This window comes from Papio anubis, chromosome 5, assembly GCF_008728515.1.
Source record: "Papio anubis isolate 15944 chromosome 5, Panubis1.0, whole genome shotgun sequence".
NCBI classification, from domain to species: Eukaryota; Metazoa; Chordata; class Mammalia; order Primates; family Cercopithecidae; genus Papio; species Papio anubis.
This window is the reverse complement of record NC_044980.1, coordinates 124,334,047-124,350,231: the sequence shown is the minus strand read 5'-3', so window position 1 is coordinate 124,350,231 and position 16,185 is coordinate 124,334,047. Positions and strand designations below refer to the sequence as shown.

The 16,185-nt window shown below is 34.5% G+C and overlaps 1 protein-coding gene across 16 annotated transcripts in view; it reads left to right on the top strand.

Moving 5' to 3' along the window:
• Positions 1-16,185, top strand: part of RAPGEF6 (Rap guanine nucleotide exchange factor 6) — a 211,261-nt gene that overhangs the window by 86,088 nt on the left and 108,988 nt on the right. The window contains exon 1 of one of the 16 annotated variants that reach the window (XM_031666778.1): positions 9,324-15,040. The exons of the other annotated variants lie outside the window; for them this stretch is intronic. Within the exon in view, the coding sequence (XP_031522638.1) occupies positions 14,987-15,040 (54 nt within the window). The 5' untranslated portion in view covers positions 9,324-14,986. Of the gene's footprint in view, positions 1-9,323; positions 15,041-16,185 lie in introns of those variants that run through there. 16 annotated transcript variants of the gene reach the window in all.

Sequence of the window (16,185 nt, the reverse complement as noted above, 5' to 3'; positions counted from 1 at the left end):
TTAGGAATACTCTTACCAGTCGGAGTTCTGTTTTTGCTTTTTTGTTGTTGTTTAAATAATGAAAAAAGTTCTTAGGCCAGGTGCGGTGGGTCATGCCTGTAATCCCAGCACTTTGGGAGGCCTAGGCGGGCGGATCACAAGGTCAGGAGTTCAAGACTGGCCTGGCCAATATGGTGAAACCCCCATCTCTACTAAAAATACAAAATTTAGCTGGGTGTGGTGATGCATGCCTGTAGTCGCAGCTACTCAGGAGGCAGGAGGCAGAGGTTGTAGTGAGCCAATCAGCCTGTGCAACAAGAGCAAAACTCCATTGCAAAAAAAAAAAAGATAAGCTGTATCTTCAGAAGTCTTTAATTTTGTAGTTGTGAATAGCTTCTTTTTAGACTGAAAAGTAGTTAAATCAAGAAATAAGGGTAATCTAAAAAAATCATGTGTATTTTTGAGGGGAGAGGTTTCATAGTTACCAATTTCCAAAGTACGATTTCTAGAATATTAAAACAATTAGTACAGAGCATTTCCTCTTGTTTGCATGTGTTAAAAATAATAATAAAAAGGATGATTGATTATAGTGAAATTCCCAAGGATGTATTTAGTTCTTTCAGTTGTTATAAACAGATATTTACTCATTCCATGTTAGGTGTTAGGAATAAGAAAGATTGTTTCGAGAGCTGTTTGTACTGGAATAAGTGTTAGCATTAAGACAGCTCTGATATTAGTCACACAGGGTTTCACCGTGTTAGCCAGGATGGTCTCGATCTCCTGACCTCGTGATTTGCCTGCCTCGGCCTCCCAAATTGCTGGGATTACAGCCATGAGCCACAGTCCCCAGCCTTTTCCTTATTTTTAAAAAATTAAGGTGCTAAGTACAATGTATGGCCACATTTTAATTTCTGTAGAAAAAATGTCAAGAGGTAGAATTAATAAATGAATCTTTAATTGTAATATTTGTATGAGCTAGAGTGCATACATTGTGTGTGTTTTGATTGCTTGCTCATTCTAGTCTCAACTTCAGTATCTTCTTTTCTCACATTTTTTTGGTGTGCTGTCATGAATCCTAGACAGATTTCATATTTTCTTTATTAACTGTGGGCCATGCTTGTGAGTCATTTGCTTTTAGCCCTCCTCTGTACTGAGAGTTGTCGTCTTCTAGATATACTGATTTCCTGGGATCAGAAAGAGCAATAGACATACTCCTTATGGATTCCATTTGTTTGATAACGCTAAGTATAGTGGCATTTTTGCATGTATACCTAGTGTTAGATGGTGATCCTACTAAGTACTGTCAAGAGTTTGACAAATCATGAAAAGGAGAAATTGATTCATTTTAGACAAAACTGATTTATTAACTATGAGACCGGGTTAGAGAAGCTTTTTGGTCATGTTATGTACATGTGCTGTTTCTTGAATTAACGGAGTCATTTTTTCCTAAAAAGGATATATTTCAGTTAACTTAGAAAATATGGTATTGAAGGTTTCATTTACTTTTAATTAATGCTACCAATTATGTAACACCTGTGAGTCTGGCCAGTGTCCTACAATGTTGGCAGTTGGTCTAGGTAAGGATGCTATGTAGCAAAAATCTTAATCATGTTTATGAGAGCAGCAAGAAGAGAATTGGTTTAATGGCCTTTATAGGGTTCTTTATGTCTTTTGTTCTATTATCAGCAATTCATAGAGAAAAAGATCAGGAGGAATCATTTCTTCTTTTAGACAACAGTGGAAATTTGAGTCTGTTTGTTTTTTCCCTTAATGTGTAAACCATCATCTACTTTTTCTTGCTAGAGTGTTGAAGGGTAAAAAAAATTTGAAGATGTTACTGTTGTTTATCGTAATTATTCTTTAGTACCCAACTTGTGCAAGGGTTTGCATTAAAGATTTTGCGTGTATTTTAATTATTTTCTAACTAAATTCTTAGAATGACTGAAAAAGATGATTTATTCATATGAAATATTTTTATAGTTTTGTCGTTTTATTGCTTTGTATAAACATGAACCCTAATCTTAATGTGACTTTTTAAAATGTACAATGAGCACTTCTATAATAGTAATAACATTTTTGAAGCTCTGTTGAGTATTGCTCTTGAGTTTGCAACAATTTTTTTGATACAATTTCTTATCACTTTATTGAGATATTATTAAAGTTAATGCATTACTCGTATTTAAAGTGCACACTTTGGGCCAGGTGCGGTGGCTCATGCCTGAAATCCCAGCACTTTGGGAGGCCAAGGCAGGCGGATCACTTGAGATGAGGAGTTTGAGACCAGCCTGGCTAACATGGTGAAACTCCATCTCTACTAAAAATACAAAAAATAGCTGGACGTGGTAGCACTTGCCTGTAATCCCAGCTACTCAGGAGGCTGAGGCAGGAGAATCACTTGAACCCGGGAGGTGGAGGTTGCAGTGAGCCAAGGTCATGCCACTGCACTCCAGCTTGGGCTACAGAGTGAGACTCTGTCTCAAAAAAACTAAATTTTTTTTAATGAAATTTTGATTTTGATCAATTTTGACATATGTATAATAAACTTTTGAAACCATCACCATTTTCAAGATTATGATTACTTCCATCACCCTAAAGTTTAGGGTTGTCTCCCTTTGTAATTCATCTTTTCTAAATCCCCATCTTCAAGCAACCATTTATCTGCTTTCTGTCACTGTGGATTAATTTTAGTTTCTAGAATTTTATGTAAATGGCATCATATAATGTGAATTTTTTGGGGGTGGGCTTCTTTCACTTATTATAATGATTTTGAGACCATTCCCTGTTGTGTGTATCAATTGTATTTTTTCCCCTCTCTTATTGGTGAGTATTACTTCATTATATGAATATACCACAATTTGTTTCTCTGTTTGCCAGTTTATGAATATTTGCATTGTTCCAGTTTTGAGCAATTGCAAATAAAGCTACTATGAACATTTATGTACAAATCTTCGTTGATACATATACTTCCATGTCTCTTAGGTTAATACCCAGGAGTGGGTGACTGGTCATATGGCAAATGTATGCTTAATTTTATAAGAAACGACCAAAATTGTTATTTAGTGTGGCTGTTGCATTTTACATAATTTGTGTTCTTTGAAAATGACAGTTTCCACATCCTCACCAACACTTGGTATTGTCAGATTTTATTATTATTTTTTAAAATTTTAATAGTTATATAGTGGTATCTCATTTTGATTTTAATTTACATATCCCTGATTTACAGTGTTGAGCCTCTTTTCATGTACTTATTAGTGATTTGTATATTCATATTCCTTTGTAAAATATTCAAATATTTTTAGAGTTTACAACAAATTTAAATGTCTTCATATAGTCTCAGAAATTTCAGAGTTTTGATCTTTGAGGCAGATGACTTTGGTATTTAGATAGCAGAAAGGTGATCAAGAGCAATATTTAGTGAGCAGGATGAGTAATCAAGCCTAGTATAAAAAGTCCAGTATTTAGATGAGCCATCTATCTTGAATTCTTGCTTCACTAACTGAATGATGACAGTTCATCTAAATCTTTGGTGCTTCACCTCTAAAAATGAGGATATTGTAATACCAGGTTTGCCTGTCTTGGGGGTGGTGGTTGAAATTTTTAGAACATGTGTGTGTATTCACAGTCCAATCAGTCAATAATATCTACAGATTCTTCCTTTCACGTGTTTCAGAATTTGTGCTTTTCACTTAATTTGCCCATGTCATTTCTTTACTGTTCACCTTTTTCTTTATAGGACTGTTGTAATAGCATCTCTCAAAATCTCCCAGCCACCTTTCACTGTAAAAGCAGTATTGTTTCATTTTAGGAGATTTTGAAAAATTAGAAAACCTGAAAAGCATTGTTTAATTTCTTTATCAGAAGATATCTACTTAATTAGTTTGTTTCTTTGATTTAAAATTTTTTATCTTCTCTCTGAACTTGTTTCCCTATCGCTAGCCCTGCTTTCTACATCCTCCCCTTTACCCTTGCCAGTAACTAGTCCATTTATTTTGCTTCTGTCCGTTCTAAGTGAAGCTCTAACAGTGTCACTTATTTTAAACTCTTAAATCTGTTACGGCCTACCACCAGTTATCAGAAAAATTCCAGTGATCTAGCATGCAAGGAAATTCATAGTCTAGACCAGTCCTGTTTAATAGAATTTTCTGTTATGATGGAAATGTTTTATGTCTGTGCCATCAAAATTGATAGCAGCTACCTAGCCATAGTATTGAGCTATTGAACACAATTTACAAGTAAATAACCACATGTCCCTAGTTGGACAGCACAAATCTAGACTTTGTTCACTTCTCCAACTTTATCTTTTACCTGTTTTCTATGTATTTCCTATTTTTTGGCCATACTGAACAAGCTTGCTGACCCTTGAAGAAACCATGTGTTTATGTACATCTCTTGTATATACAATTCCTTTTACTTAAAATGTATTTTTATTTTTTGTCCTCTTAACAAAAGTCTCAAGACTTAATTTCACATCATGTCATGGAGAACTCTGATTTTTTTCTTGGGAAGGATTAAGCACATATCTGCCCTCCCATAATGTCTTGTTTATGTGCCTGTAAGCACTCATTATGCTGAGTATAATTACAATTATACTATATTGCAGTGTAATTGTTTATTTAAATATCTCTCTCATCAGAATGGATGCTCCTAGAAGATGTCAACCATCATAATTGTAACCTTAGAGTATAAAAGAAAATAAGAGTGCCTGTTCTGTCAGCTTGCTTAGCATCCTGTGTAACTTTGGGCAAGTTGTGTGACCTTTGTATGTCTGTCTTGATAGATAACTTATAAATTTATGAAAGGATTAAGTGAGATAATATATAAAAAGGGCTCTGCCTAGTGTCTGGTGCTCTGAAAAATAGTAATGTTAATAGCATCCTATTGCTGTTGTTATTATTGTAAATATTTTAAAAACCTTTGTTCCTATTGCTTACAAAATAGTATTATTATTTATTCCATACCTGGATGTAAAAAGTGCTTACCAAAATGTGTAAATATATTAAAGTAAATGTAAACAAGTAAGCTAAAGAATCAGAGCAAAGGGAGAATAAAGGTAAGAAAAGTTAAATCAAATTAGCTTGAAGTTAGAAAAATCAATTAAAATTTACCCTCAGAATCATTGACTTTGAACAAGTAATTTCTTTGTCCAATCTTAAAAGATAAAAGTAGTTACAAAATTTATGTGAAAGTCACTGGATGAGTCACTTTACTGTATAGAATGAGTAGCTAGAAGCCAATCAAATGAGATGGAGAATGTCTGCCTAGAAATGATGAATCTGATTTTGGAATTAATCACTTGTAGGCCTGTTTGATAGTAGTTAGCAAGGCCATTTGTTTAGCCCAAAACAATCTCCAGGACATGGGAAGAAAATACTGTTATCCTTTTAAGTTTCTGGGGATTTTGTGTATATATCATAATGAATACAAAATATTTTGCCAGCAACACATGTATTAATTTTTAAATACATTATGTATGTTATAAATGTAACTCATTTTTATCCCCAGTGCTATGTGTGATTTTTAAAAGTTGTGAGGCCACATGGAGTGGCTCATACCTAATTCTAGCACTTTGAGATGCCAAGATGGAAGAATCACCTGAAGCCAGGAATTTGAAACCAAGCTGTGCAACAAAGCAAGACCCTGTCTCTACAAGAAAAGAAAAAAAAAAAAGTAAAAAGAAAAATTAAGAATCTTGAGAGTATGTGGTATATAAATCCTTTTCTTATTTAGCTCCAGTTTTTTCAGCTTTCTGCCCCATTATGTTTGGAGGTCCCTACTTTTGGTCCTGTTCTCTTTTCCTGGAAGGCTCTTAATGGCTTCTTTACCTAATATAATTCTATCCTTTGATGAGTCACTTTGAATCTTGCCACTTGCTCCTTTTATCCAGAATGGGCTTCTATCATGTTCTTCTGACAAAGTCGTTCAGCTCCCGAGAGTCCATTCATCCATGACCTCTGTAGAGAAGCCTTTTCTGACATTTCCTGTTCATAGAGTGCACATCTCTTCGTTGGTCCCGTAGGATAGTACTTGCATGAAGTGTGCCCATATTATTCTGCACTATTCTGAGATAACAAAAAATGGAATTAACAGTTTATTTAAGAATGTTTTAAATGCCTGTATTTTTAATATAATATTCGTTGTTTCATTTTGAATAGCATGTAACAATAAACATTTTGAAATGTAGTGAATTGAATTTTTTTGAGACGGAGTCTCACACTGTCACCCAGGCTGGAGTGCAATGGCGCGATCTTGGCCTCCCAAAGTGCTGGAATTACAGGCATGAACCACCACGCCTGGCCTGTGAGTTGAATTTTTAATATTGGTACATATGTAGAGTTAAATGGTAAAATTAAACCAGGACCAATAAACATGAAACATCTTGGTTTCACCAAATGTGCCTTTCTTTGACTTGATTCTCTAGAATATCAGATCTCATTTGTGCTCATTTTTATAGAAATATGATTGAGCCAAATATGAATCTGGACATGCTTCAAAGGTTTAAAAAACTTTGTTGGTGTTTGCGTACTTTAGTTAAGAAATTATAGTCCTTCTCCTTGATTTCTCCTTCCTTTTGCTACTGTTTATTTTTTTTGTTGCTGTTTTTGAGACAGGGTTTCACTCTGTTGCTCAAGCTGTGAAATGCAGTTATGTGATCATAGTTCACCATAAGCTCAAACTCCTGGGCCCGAACGGCCTGCCTTAGCCTCCTGAGTAGCTAGAACTATAGGCATGTGCCGCCACACTCAACTAAGTATTTTTATTTTTTGTAGAGACAGTGTCTTGCTATGTTTCCCAGGCTAGTCTCAAACTCCTGGGCTCACGTAGTCTAATCACTGCAGCCTCCCAGAACACTGGGATCATAGACAAAATGAGCTTCTGCATCCAGCCATCTGCTGTATTTTTAAATAACCAACAGTGTGTCTGTATGAGTGTTGGTTATATGTTTGTTGTCTTATTAACTAGATCTCAAGTTCCTTAGTAGACTACATCATAATTTTTTAAATTTCTTATTCTCTATGTTGCCTAGGGAATTTTTATATTCTCAGGGACAGAATAAGGTGTTAGTCTTCCTCTCTTTCTTCAGCGTAGCGTCTGCACAGACATGGAGCCAGCCAGCCCTTCCTAAAAGAACATTTGCAAAGAAGGATATCCACGGCAGCATTATGGATTGGGGTTTTTAATTTGAAGGGTTTCCCTTCGCTGAGTCTTCTTTATGTATTTTCTTTCCATCTAGTCTTTTGTTCTGGGTTTATATAGTGGGTAGAAGGACGATATGACACACTGGAATCTACTTTTTCATTTTAGGCTCACACATTACTAATGTAGCAGGCAGTTCTTTCTCATTGCTATTCCTGTGATTATATCATGTTCTCCATTCTCTTTCAGTGCTCCATGTTTTGTTTAGATTCAGAGTATGTTTAGAGAGTTAATGTACATTTGTCAATGCAGCTCAATAAAAGGTGATTATTAGGACACCACATCACTTACCACCTTTGTGGTGATATGCTGAAAAATGGCTGGATGCTTTTACTTGACCATGGCTGTGACCTCTTAAGGTATTATTGCAAGTGTGTTTTGCTTTTATGGAGTGTGTGTGTGTTTGTGTGTGTTTGTGTGTGTGTGTCTTATTCATCAAGCCATTCCTATAGTAAGAAATAGGTCCATGCCCCCACCTCCTCATGAGAAACTGGAGGACTTTGGTACAAACATGTGATTGCTGAGGTCTCTTCATGGAGCACCAGTAAGCAAGAAGTTTAAACATTTATTCAAGTCAAAGTAAAGGAGGTGTAAGCACTATTGTTGCATCAATCATCAGGAGAATTTAGAATTTGAGCTGTTTAAGTGAAGGTCAGTGTTTGATGAAGAAACTTGTTAACATTGTGAACTTTATTTTGTATTTGTGGGCTTGATAAATCCTGATTGTTTTTAATATGGTATTTCATAAGTAATTTCAGAATGAAATAATGAATGAACAGACTTTTGTTACTTCTAAACTCAGGAAGTTTGCAAATGGGATCTTTGATAATCCTATTTGTATATAAGACAGTGAGTGCTGATCACACTACTACTGAGAAATTTGGAGCCCCACCTCTAAGAATCTTCAGCTTTTCAATATTGCTTCCCTTCTCCCTTTATTTACAACCCAGAATACTCTGAACAGGTGTATATTCTTTGTGGTTCTTTCTACCATAAAAACAAAAGAGGACTTTCTGTTTTTGTTCACGAGTATCTAATATCCTTTAGGAGAATTCTCCTCATTTATCTTCTAGGAAATAATACGGAATTCTTGATAGGTTTTTGTACCTAGTTAGAAGGTATTGAGTCCACAAATAGAGAAAAAGCGTAGAAGTGATACAACTAAAACTAGGACAAAAGCTAAGTTAGAGCAGTTTTTTTTTTTAATTTTGTGAAGAAATGCTTATTGTAGAAATGTAAAATATATAGAAGAGTATGAAGAAGGAAACGAATTTGCTATCATCCTTAAAACTGGAGATAGCTACTGTCACATTTTTTTTAGTGTACCATGGTCCCTAAGTATCCATGAGGGCTTGGTTTCAGGACCCTCTGCAGATACTAAAATCTGAGGATGTTTGAGTCCCTTTTATAAAATGCTGTAGTATTTTTGTGTAATCTATGCACATCCTTACATATATAGTCATGCGTTGAGTAATGACAGACCACATAAATGACGTCAGATTTTCCTACCTGTTTTTACTGTACATTTTCTGTGTTTAGATACACAAATACTTAACATTGTGTTACAGTTGCCTGCAGTATTCAGTAGAGTAACATGCTGAGCAGGTTCATAGCCTGAGAACCATAGGCTATACCATGTAGCCTTAGTGTATAGTAAGCTATACTGTCTAGGTTTGTGTAGCTACACTATGTGATGTTTGCCCAAGGATGAAATTGCATAATGACACATTTCTCAGAATGTACCCCAGTTGTTAAGCAATGCATGACTGTATTTTGAATCATTTCTAGATTACTTATAATACCTAATACAGTGTAAATGTGGTGTAAATAGTTGCTATACTGAAATTTGTAATTTTTTTTTATTGTTGTAGTGGGTTTTTTGTTTTTGGTTTTTTGGGTTTTATTTGAGACAGGGTCTCACTGTCAGCCAGGCTAGAATGCAGTGGAACGATCACAGTTCATTGCAGCGTTGACCTCCCAACTTAAGGGATCCTCTCACCTCAGCCTCCTGAGTAGCTGGGATTACAAGTACATGCCTCTAAGCCCAGCTAACTTTGTTTTTTTTTGTAGAGACGGGGTTTCATCATGTTTTCCAGGTTGGTGTTGAACTCCTGGGCTCAAGCAATAGCCTGCCTCGGCCTCCCAAACTGTTGGGATTATAGAAGTAATCACCACCACCCCCAACCTCTACTATTATTTTTAATGGAATTTTCCCAAAATATTTTCGGTCTACAGTTTTTTGAATCTGCAGGTACAGAACCCATGGACACAGAGGGCTGACTATGTATCTTTTTATTAATTTAAATATTTCAATTAATTTAGGTGATGCTGAATGTTTAGTTATGTATCCTTGTGTTTGTGTTTCTCATGTAGTTAAACTTTTTCCAAAACATTATTTTCAATATTAATATAATACTATAAGAGTGTAATGAAGTATTCTCACGTAGCTTCCAATTTTTCTGCTATCACAAACAGCTTTTAGGGAAAAATCTGTACATGACTCTGATTATTTCCTTAGGATAGAGTTACAGAAATTACTGTGTTAAAGGTATGAAAATTATTTTAAGTTTCTACATAAATATTGGTAACTTGTAAATAGGCATTTTAAAATTGTCTTTATTATTCACTATGTATAAAATTCTTGAGTACTGAGAGGAGGAGAGCAGGGCATGCCCCTCTGGTTGTCTGGGGCAGTTCTTCCTCCCTTAATGGTGTGACACTAATTCAGACAGATTTGCCCAGGGAACCAGAATTAGAAAGACTTTTTATCATACTTGAAATATTTTATGGAGTAATTGCTCAAGAAGGCTCTTTTGATAATTGTTTAAAGCAACTCAGATATTAGTGTATACCAGTGGTCTAAGACAATGATTATGACGGTGTTCCAGTTGGAAGGGGAATAACAATTACTCAGACATAGCAAACAAATTAATGCTGACTGTTGTTTAGTTTGATTTGGTATGTGTTTAGTAACTGTGCTATGTTGTGTATGTGGCTTTTACAGTGCTAGAAAATGTAGTATTTAAAAGTAGAGAAGGGTTGTAATGGTTATCTTTATGAACAAGGGATACAAAGGAACCCAGTAATTCAAAGATGGTTTTAAATGAGAGTTCATTTTTTGTCATTTATATGTGTTGCTCTGTTTTTGAAGAAAATTAATATGCTGTTTTGAAACTTTAGGTTTGCATATACTTGAGTAACTGTATACAAAGTGTATCCTTTTGTGCAGGTGTGAAGATTCTTGATACACAGCCTAGAGGGAAAGCAGAAGCATAGTGGTGCCTTTTATTGTTCTTTCAATTTCACTGATTCTAATTATAGAAGCTTACATCACCTTGGTTGATGATGACAGTTTCTCTCTCCTTCTTGGTTTTTCTTCCTCTATTACTCCCTAAGGATGGATCATATTTCATAGTGCATGTGTGTCCAGCTGGTGGCTGTGACAGATTTTCAACAAAAATGGGGGTGATCAGTTAGTGGATATATATATGACAGTATGCTGAAGCACACTGTTTCTTACAAGAGAATAAAAGAATGCTGGTACTCTTGCCTCGCCTCCTTCATGAAGGCTGAGGAATAGGTATGCAGTTTGAAAGCAGAAGTCCTGAGGGGCACCAGTAATTAGGGTTAACTGTCTGATAACTGCAAAGATGCGTTTCAGACGTTCATGTTAAACATGGAGGGAAAGGGGTGGAAAAGATTGTTATGATCCTTTGAAAGGGCTTGTATGTTACCTATGACCATTGCAGTCATTTATTCATTTATTTTCCAAAAGACTTAAAGTGTTTTCACTCTGTAAATCAGTACAATTTAAGTTTATATTTCAAAAACCAAATACAACTAAAATGCAGAAATGAGTGTACTCTTTATTTTGTAAAACTGCAGAATTTTTCTTTTGTTCTTTAACTTCTTTGGAGTTTGACTTCTCTAAATTGTGATTATAATATTTCACTGCAGATTGGGAATAAATTCTATTAATGTAATAAGTAAATAAAATGCCTGGGTTAGTATAAATCCAGTTTTTGTTATCATTAGTTTTGTTTGTTTTTCATAATGCCTAGAATGTATATCCTTTTATGGCTTACCTTCATCTATGGTAACCTTTCCCTGTCCTTCTTTTCAGTGTTGTCACATATTGACATAAAAGATATGTTTACGGTTAGTTTAGTAACTATCAGAACCTTATCTTTGGCTTTCTAAACAATATGATTTCAAGTATTTCAGTTTGTATTTTTGTTTATAAATAATATGCACAGTTAACATAAATTTTAATAACTACATGGCATTTATACTTTTATAAAAGTATTTCATCATGATTTGAATCTTTGGAAAGTCAACATACATTGCTCTATTTTATAGTAGTGCAAAAGACCTTTCTAAAGCTAAAGATTTCATTAATAGGGGTTAGCATCATGGCATTTCATATGCAGGGGAAATGTGTTCATAAGTGGCTGTCTTGTAGTGATTCCTAGACAATATGTAGATCAGGACATTCTCCTTTGCTGCATTTAATTCATTTGAATTGATAAGATAATGAGATGAGATTGTGATAAAATTCTAAAAGTGATGCAAGTGAAAAATAGGTTATTTACTTAGTCATTTATTTTAGTTATTTGATAAATTACTATTCTCTTCAAAGGATGTGTATTTCTTCATTCAGTAGTTAAAAGGCAAAGTCATTATTTCATCAGAATGCTGGTGGATCCACATGTTGAGTATGGAATTTGGCCTGTTTCTTTTCTTGGTATTGTTACACAGGGAGATTTCGCATGATAGGTTCACTATACAGTTCCCTGGAATCGAAGATACTATGAGATGATTGGTAAAGGATGATGTCATCTTCACTTACAAGTCAAACTAAAGGAAAAGAGAGTTTTGTTCCTTTACTGAGTTGGTGTTTACTACAGTAGGTCTAACATATGGCACTAGTGGATTACATTTCTCACTCTGGGCAGCAGTTTTTTAAAGCAGCTAAGAGATGGCTGTCTCCCTTGCCCAGCTTGAGGTCCTTCTTTGTGTGTTGATCAGCATGATTTATAAAAAGGGGGAAAGGTGTGCATTAAAATTTTGCTTTTTGATTTGGCTATAATATATTCTGTTGGTACTATACATGAATATAATTACTGTCTGGTGTTGAAATTCTTAGTATTCTTGAATCTTGCTACTGATATTTATGTGTAAAATACTCATCTTTTAGAAATTTTATCTTTAGTGAGTTTGTCTTCATGTACATACAAAGTACCTACTATCATTTTTCTATTTTAAAGAATGATTAACGTTTGATTTTAATTAAGGTACAATATTAAGTATCAAGTGGAATTCCAACTCACGTATGGTTGAATTAAACCAGAAAAAAAAAAATCAACCTGTATAAATATTCCATGTTTTATGTTTAGAAAACTAGTCATGCTTGTTTGCATTTGTGAAATTTAATTTTATATTTAAATGCAGGTATTGTGTATTTTGGTATTGTGTCTTTTGGAATTTTGGCAGAAAAACATTCTTTAAAACTTTATGAAAATCTAAATAATTACATATTTTGAAACCATAACTTGTCTTTGTTCAAAATTATACTTAGTTTAACTTAAATTCTAGTTTTATAAGTAGCAGCGTAATTCAGATTGGCAGCATAGTGTTGTTCAGAAAGTGACTCAGACTTTTCTCAAAAATATTGAAGAACTTATTTTTTGTGTGCCTAACGACAAGATGTTTCTTCTGCAGTCCGTGGAGTCCTTTGTTAAAATACCTGTCTCCCAGGTAACAGGTCCTGTTATGTTGCACATCCCATTTTCCCCAAAATAAAAGTGTTTGGTGAATAAAGCAAAATAATTCTATTGCTTTGATTTGTTCACTGATTGTTTTTCTCATAATTTTGCTGCCTGGAGGTATAACTATATTTTACTCTTGGGAACTATCTTACTTTGGCCATTAGGAGCAACCATCACAAGCTTAGTTGGAGTATCTAGTGCCTTGTAGCAGAAGCATGAAGAACAAGGATGGGTACTAGTGGTATTGTGTTTTCAGATGGAAGAGGGTGTGGCAAAATTAAAATCTTTTTCTGTAATTTCTATAGAAAAATGGGGCAATTTTTTTTAGTCCACACTGTGGAAGCAGGTTTAATCATTTTCTTTGATTTCTTCTGAGTTACTTTTGCTGGCTTCTTGTCTTTTTCTAGGAATTGAGCATTGGGCTACAGGAAAGTACCACGTTGTGCAGATTATTCTTTCTCAAAGGAGTTGGTGCGTGCTCCAACTATTGGTGTACATGTGATTTTTTTCCAGCTTCCCTTTGCAAAATGAAATTCTATTGTTTCCATTTAAATTTACTATCTACCTACAGATCTTAGTACTAGTTTGTATATTCTTAATGTTAATTTAGAGTGATCCTGAAGTTTGTATCTTTCAGAACAGTTATTCGATAAATAGCAAATTTTGCAAGCAGAAACCCCTTGTTAACAAATACATGTGACATCTGAGAACCTAGGCTGCCTTCTTTATTTGGAATGCAATGGTATCTTATCAGAGCTTATAATTTTACCTTGGGAGGACAATACTGTATTACATTTGAATAATAATAGGAAATATGGCTTCCCAAATATAGCTGTGTATCAATGTACAGAATTAAAAATCAAAATGGATTTTTAAAACTGTGAAGTCGAAAGGGTGTTCAAGCCAATTTTTTTCTTAAAGAATTTAGCTTGCTGACGTGTCTCATGGAAGGGAGGATGGGGTGGGTGTGTGTGTGTGTGTGTGTGTGTGTGTGTGTGTGTGTTCAATAAATTGCTCTTTGGGCTACATCTGCAGATACAGTAGCCAATTGATCTAATGCAGTTTCTGGAGGCTTTCTGTACAGGTGATGTCATCCTTTTAGCTCTATTCTCCTCCCACTCTCTTTCCTTCTTATTAGATATTTCATCTTACTGCAGAGCATAGAATCAATAGGAGCTTCTCCTTAGGGAGCTGCTTTGAAACAGGCAAGGACTGTAGGAATTAAGACAGTAACATTCAGTCTTGCTTTAGCAGAAGATATAGTGGTTTTGTACCGTATTATATAAAAATGTTTAACCAGAAAAGCCAGACTTACATCAACAGTGCTGTTTTACTGATGCATTAGAATAAGAAGCAGTGCTGCAGAGCTGTAAACAGTGCATGTGAATAGAGAAAATAATTACAATTTTGGAGATTCTTAGGCATTCTACAGGACAAACCTGTTACAGCATATGTCATCTAACTGCCATTTGCTCAACGTTTTTTTTGTTGTTGGTGGTGGTGGTGGTGGTTTTTTTTTTTTTAACCTCTGGTGGTTAAGAATATAAAGAAGAAACTTTAATCTTCAGGATACAATGTTTGCTTTTGATGCAGAAGAATCACTGAGTGCTTGTTCTACAGAATGAAATAAGTTGAAGAAAAGACAGCTATATCACAGAGAGGAAAGGTTTCACGGAATCCAGGAACACAGATTTGGTGCATGTTGCCTGGTTTGCTTTGGTTGATACTGTATTAACTGTTGTGCTACCACTCTGCATGTCTGTGTCAGGTGCCTGAGGCCGCATGTATATGTTTGAATATTCTGAGCCAGAACTGTAAACATCTTCATTTACTGTGATTTGCTTGTTAAAGTCAACGTTTTAATTTAGAATAATACTTCACTGAAAGCTCCTGATTTCAGTTTTAAAAGGGGTTTGGAGAGGCTGCCTTTATATAAACACTGCAGTGGTGTGTGATTTGTAAAAAGAAACTTAACAGAATTTTATCACCATACTCATCACTGTGGCTCTGGTTTGAAAAGGAAACTACCCTTTCCAGCCTAGGAAATGGCTTTTCTTGTTCGCTGTTATGCCAATTGTCTTCAACCATGGGCCTCCAAAGTAAGTAATTGTTATTTTCTTAGCAATTGATTTAATCCAGTTATTAAATTTTATTTTGAATTGTAAATGAGCTTTATTGCGCCGTTATATTTTCTAAACTTTAAAAATAAGAACTACAAAGTAGTTCTTCTCATTGCCATTTTGTTTTTAAATTTAAATATCTAAAACATTCTAATGTGACCTCTAAGAAGATTTGAAAGGTGCCTTTTAAATCTATAGACTTAAATTGCAGTGCGTTTGAGATGTACTCTCTTCAGACTGAATTATTTTTTGATTATGGCTATTGCTGTACTTATCAGTGATCATACTCTAACTTGCTTCATTTTCTTAAATGGCTGATGTATTTAGGTATGTTAGTCTAATTTCTAGATTATATGACATGTTTCATTAATATGCTGTCAGATAAATTATGATTGAATTGTGCTATTTTACAGTTGAATTGTGCTATTTTACAAAGATTAGTTGATAATTCTTAAGCAGTGAAATAATATGAAGAAAATACTCATGAAAATCAATTATGTTAAAATATTTAAATAATGATTCTAAGTATTTTCAGTATAGTAAACCATTAGCAGCTGGAGACTATTTAAGGTCATCTATCATACTTGTCATTTTTAAATAAACATAGTAACTCACAAAAAAGCAAAGTGCTACGCAACCTTCCAGGCTAGGTTGTAGGAAAATATATGCTCTAATTCAGTAAGTTTTATTATACACAGTGACTATTTATATAGTCTATAATTTGATGCCACTCAAGTTATCTTTCCTGTCTCATGTATGTATTATAAAACAATGTTTTTTCAAAATATTTAAATTGTAACATTTAATATATTAAGATTTTTTATGGTTCTCTTGCATATAGACAGGCACAATAGAGGCACTTCTTAGTATGGTCTGAAATCATGTCTTTGTTTCAAGGTTGTCCTGTTGATGGTGACTAAGGAAGAAATGCTATGATAGCATCATGGTCTCTTTTTCTGTTTTATCTGGCCTAGCTCACTGCATATCTTTCTTAAAGGCAGCTTCTGGAAAGACATTTAAATTCACTATCCATTTGGCAAACAGCTGATTGAGATGAAAAGAAGCCTAGGTACACAGTATATTTGTGCTATTATCTGGCTAGGGCTTAAATGGCCTTTTTAGTG